Here is a 5,000-nt window from a genome sequence, read left to right as displayed (position 1 = left end):
TTTTTTTGGGGGGGGGTTTTTGGGGGCAAAAACAACAAGGGGGGCCTCAAAATTTTCGTTTTCTCCTGAAAAGGCCCCTGAGGTTTTTTTTTTTTTCCCCCCCCCCCCCCCCTCTTGGGGGCGGGGGGTTTATTTATTTTTTTTTCACAAATTTTGGGGGGCCCCCGGGGGGTCGAAAAAGTCCCTCTCTTTAAGGGGAGGGGAAGGTTATCCCGTGGGCATTCGGTAGCCGCGCCCTTTAGAGAGGCGCACCCATGGTACCCTTTACATCTTCGCGGAAAAAGGAGCCAGTTTTTCGAGCATTTTTTTGAGCCCCAAGGAAAAAAAGAGGGACGTCCCTTTTTCCCATTGGGGCAGAAGACATTGTTTCCCCGCCATCCATAGGGCCATAGCTGGGGGGGGGGGAGGACATTGTTTCAGCAGGGGGCCCCTCGATCCTGGACCGTGTTTGTTTGACCCCCCCCCCCCCCCCCCAATGAGCAATGAACACACCAGCGAGGGAGGGCGAGACGATCGAGGGGTCCCGTACCATGCGGAATCGACCCTATCCCAGTGCTCAGTGCTACGTTCGTACTTTTAGCTTACTCGGAGAAAAGGGAGAGGGGGTTGTGTTCTCTAGGCCCCTAAGGGCCCTACGCGCGGCGTGAGCTCTCTCTCTCTCTCTCTCTCTCTCTCTCTCTCTCTCTCTCTCTCTCTCTCTCTCTCTCTCTCTCTCAGTGCTAGCTCTGAGGGAGGGTGTAGAGGATGTAGATAGAGAGAGTGTAGAGCGCTGTAGAGATGTAGAGATGTAGAGATGTAGAGCGCTCTGGAGCGCTGTAGAGCTGTAGAGCTCTACATCCGGCGCGTGACGATGTGAGTCCGATGTGGAGCGATGTAGAGGCGCGCTACAACGTGAAATCTCTACAACAAACTCTACATCATATGAGCGTCATCTTGTAGTGAACAGGCCGAGTTCGCGGTTTGAGCGCCCAGCGCAGACCGACCGACCGCAGGGGGGGTCCCCGGTCGGCGGCCGCGGAAGACCGCAAACCGGAGGGGGGGTCCGGTCGGTCGGAGCGCAGACCGAGGGGGGGGGTCGGTCGGGTTGGCTCGAGGGTCACACCGCACACGCTCGCCGCAGCTGTGAATAATTTCGCGTTCCTAGAGACACCAAGCGCCCTCTCCCCGTCTAATCACTCCTCGCCATCCGAGTTGCAGTATGCAGAGCTCGAGACGCTCAGGATTGGGTCGGAACACGAGCTCGTCCATGTCCACGCTCTGGTCGTCGTCCATGATTAGCTTCGCCGGCGACACACTGTACCCGTTGACGAGCCGCTTGAGCGCGGCCAGCATCGCCCGGTGACGGCGGCGGCGATGTGTCGATCAAGTCTGACCTTTGTTGAGAATTTCCCTGCGTTTGCGCCGGGCGCCTCCAACACTGGCCGCTGGATCTACGATTGGCCAGGGCGGCGCTCAATCTTCATGCATGGCGACGGACAGCACAACAACTTTTGCGCGTGCGCTGACAAGGCAACCACAGCCGCGTGCCACCTTCACTTCATGAGCGACGGCACGATGTGGGCTCGCTTCCCAGCCACCGGCCGCTGTTGCAAAGTGTGTGACGCAGGCGCCGGCTGCTCGACGATCCGCCCGGACTGGCTACTCGACGCGACCTACCTGGGCGACGAAGAACATGACGGGCGCATGTGCGAGACCTGGGCCAAGCCCGGTGCGGTCGCGCTGGATGTCTGGTCGCAGGGCAAAGATGACGGGCGAGCGTGCCAGTACAGAGAGCGTTTCAACTTCACGGGCAAGCCGATTTGGCACTACCTCAACTTCAGTTCCTGGGTGGCCGGCGCCATCGACGAGACGGCCTTTGCGCTGCCCTCTGCGTGCAAGGATGTGTGCCCAGCGCAGTACCCGGGCCACTGCGGCTGAACAATAGTCTTAGACTAAATAAATAAAAACGGACACCTCTACTGTGAGATGGGTAAAAAGGAACAGGTCCCCGCCCTTGCGATCTTTGTGCAGGGTTCTTGTGGGTGTGGTCGGCGACTAGCCGGGGTCGTCCTCGCCCGATGGGCCGACTGCAAGTTTTGTCTCGCGTTTTGGTTCTTCCCTTCCGTGATTCGTTCGACTCGTGAATTGCCTCCTCGGGCCCGAGGGCAGCCCCAACTGAAGTAGGGAAATTTGGATTTTGGTCCCACTAAAAAGCACTCTATCTGTGAGTCGTCTCGTGCACGGTGTACAGCAGGCGCCAGGGCCAGCGCCAACCATAGGAAATCTCCCCTGTCTTTTCGTGCTCGACACTTTCTCTATACCTGCCGGTGCCGTGTCGCCGCCGTGTGTGTTTTTCACGCTACTCTTGTGGAGCGAGTTTGTGGCCTCGTGGGTACCACGTCACCGTATAACGTGTATATCCGCTCCTGCGACCTGGTGCCATGTGCATGTGCATGTCAGACTGACACGGCCTCTCGCGTCGAGGCTCTCGCCTCGACGCGCTTTCGCACGCACAAAGCCAGAGGTAGTGACTAACAACAGACGCACGCTTCAGTCGATGGGAATGGCAGTCGGCGCGGACCCCGCCCCTCCTCCGGAGGCGCTGCGGTTGGCGGGTCCACACCGCTTCACGTGTCGCTCCCTTCTCAAGGGTCCGAGGCTAGACAGGTCCTGGCCGCAGTTGAGACACCGGCCGTCCGAGCCTGTGGAAGATGGTTCGGTGGCCGGCAATGCTGTGGGAAGCGCGGCCAGGGCTGGAGCTGCTGCCCGAGGAGGCGAGGCCGGCGGCTGCGGCTTTGACGGCGGCTGCGCCGGAGATGGCGCCGACGGCGCTGGCGTCGCTGGCGCAGGCGATGCCACGGGTACGTCGATGAGCGGCACCTTGCCAGCCAGGAGGTCTGCGAGCGACACTTTTGGCAGCTCCACCTCGCCTGAAAACTGGTGCGCATCGGCCGTCGATTCGTCATCCGTTCGCGGGCGCTTGCTGGAGCCGCTGGTGGTCTTGTGGGCACCCTTGGTATCTGACAGCATCGAGCACCTTTGGGTGTGCCGCGTGCCCACACTTGGCGGACGGAGGCTGCCCGCAACGCGGCTGGGCGGGGCAATCCCTCCCCTCTAGAAATACCTCGCTCGTGTACCGCGACCTCTATGAGAGATGCCCTCAAAGCCTTCTGGCGACTAGGAATAAAACAACATGTCGACGTCCTCAAAGCAAAGGAGCCCGACTCGCTCCGAGCACTTCCTCTATTCAGGAACTGGCTCTTTGAACTTGTCAAACCCAAGGCTAGACGCAAGGTCGAAGCTCGCTGGGCGACGCTCGGATTCACCGCTCTGGGCGACCTATTCAACCAAATCACAGGCGAGCCCCTCACCCGACTCGAGCTACAGAGCGAACTCCGCCTGAAAAACCCTACCATCGCCCCAAGGGCGCAAAGTCGGCTAGCCACAAAGCTTCACACCTACTCTGGTTCGATCCCAGCCGACATCAAAGACTTTCTCCGCCAGAGCCGCCCTCCCTTTCGGAAGGGCGACTAGACTCAGGGAAACTTGGAGCACTTGGAGTGCAGTTATCAGCCTCACATCCAGGGCCGGGGAGCTAAGAAGCGCACCCAGGAAACTCGCGAGTTTCCAGAATGGAGCACCAAACACCCTCTGTTTTCCCTGGAAATTTCCGGAAACGCAAAGTGCTGGGGCCCCTCTGTTTTCCTTTTTGTTTGCCGGAAAAGCTTGTGCAGGCCAAGGCCCCGCCCGCGAGGGCGGGGGCCGCGACACCAGAAGGGGATCGTACGAGACGTTTCAATAGAGACGTAGTCGCGGGCGGACGACAATCAGAGAGAGAACGGACACGACAAGGGTCAAGGCGAAGTGTGAAAGCACGATGCTCGCGGTGGCAACCAAAACACACTTACTTAAGGGTTCGGGAGAACGCTGGGTGGGGTAAGTGCGTGGCGACCAAACTGTACTCCTCTTCCCAACGCGCGCGCCATAATGCGAGCAAGCCGACGTTTCCGCCCGCACTAAGCGGGAAAATTCTCTTTGCTGGGACTTCTAAATTCTTTGCTTGGGTCACGACGACATATGGTCACGCCCAAGCCCAGCGCCACTCTCAGCAAGCCCAAGAAGGCTGCCAAATCGGTCAAGTCCAAGGCGCCAGCCGCCCCGGTGGCCAAGGAGGCCAAGCGCCAGCGGGCTGCCCCGCTGTCGGCAGACGCTCCCGTCAAGAAGAAGAAAAAGGGCGTGAGCAAGAAGGGCGAGGTCGCCGTCGCCGACGCGGCGGCTGCGCCCAGAAAGCGCAAGGCCACCGCCTCTGCAGCCGCCGCTCCTGCCGCCATCCCCGCCGCCAAGCGGGTCAAGAAGGCCAAGGGAGCGGCGGCGGCGGCGGCGACGGCGGCAGCGCCGGCTGCAGCGGCTGCGTCTGCGGGCGCGAGCTCGAGCGGCGGCGGCGGGAGGCCAAAGCTGGAGCAGCAGCAGGTGATCCGTGCGATCGAGGCGCTCTGCACCCACGTCGCGCGGGTCGGCGCCGCCGGCGACGACGGCGAGGGCGGCGGCTCTCTGTTGAGTGGCGACACGCCAATCAACCTGGTGAGGAAGGGACACTTCCGAGAGCCTTCCCTGCTCCCCCCTCGGCCGCCGTCCCACCTCGCGCACACTCGCGCATGCCTCATCTACGCACGGGCGCAGCCCCTCGCACGTGGCGTTAAACCGCATGCCACAGCAGCCGCCGCTCTTCAGCAGACCGCGCCGCGGCTCCGCCCTCCCCGCGGCGCGGTTTGAGAAGGCCGCTCACCAGCACCGCTCACCAGCACCGCTCACCAACACCGCTCACCGGCACCGCTCACCGGCACCGCTCACCGGCACCGCTCCCACCTTGAGCCGCGCTCCGCCCCGCCCTCTCCCCAGGTGGTTGCGACCAAGCGGATGCCCAAGGCGTGCCGTGGCGCCAAGGGCGTGAAGCCCAAGCTGCTGCCTCTGCCGCATGCGTGGCGCGCTCGCCCTCCTCACCTTTGCCCTCTGCCCCCCCC

General features: G+C 61.9%; 2 protein-coding genes across 2 annotated transcripts in view; both read left to right on the top strand.

Moving 5' to 3' along the window:
- Positions 1-1,353: 1,353 nt before the first annotated feature.
- Positions 1,354-1,917, top strand: EMIHUDRAFT_248861 (hypothetical protein; the record flags this gene model as incomplete). Its single annotated transcript, XM_005761320.1, has 1 exon — positions 1,354-1,917. One exon carries the CDS (start codon positions 1,354-1,356, stop codon positions 1,915-1,917), a length of 564 nt encoding a protein of 187 aa, XP_005761377.1.
- Positions 1,918-4,056: 2,139 nt separating this feature from the next.
- Positions 4,057-5,000, top strand: part of EMIHUDRAFT_248859 (hypothetical protein) — a gene marked incomplete at both ends in the record, with an annotated part of 2,551 nt that continues 1,607 nt past the window's right edge. Inside the window, 3 exons of the mRNA XM_005761319.1 lie at positions 4,057-4,233; positions 4,468-4,560; positions 4,879-4,926. Of these exons, the coding sequence (XP_005761376.1) occupies positions 4,057-4,233; positions 4,468-4,560; positions 4,879-4,926 (318 nt within the window). The remainder of the gene's footprint in view (positions 4,234-4,467; positions 4,561-4,878; positions 4,927-5,000) is intronic.

This window comes from Emiliania huxleyi, assembly GCF_000372725.1.
Source record: "Emiliania huxleyi CCMP1516 unplaced genomic scaffold EMIHUscaffold_711, whole genome shotgun sequence".
Lineage (NCBI taxonomy): Eukaryota > Haptophyta > Isochrysidales > Noelaerhabdaceae > Emiliania > Emiliania huxleyi.
The sequence above is the reverse complement of the archived record's forward strand: the minus strand, read 5'-3'. Positions and strand labels throughout refer to the sequence as shown.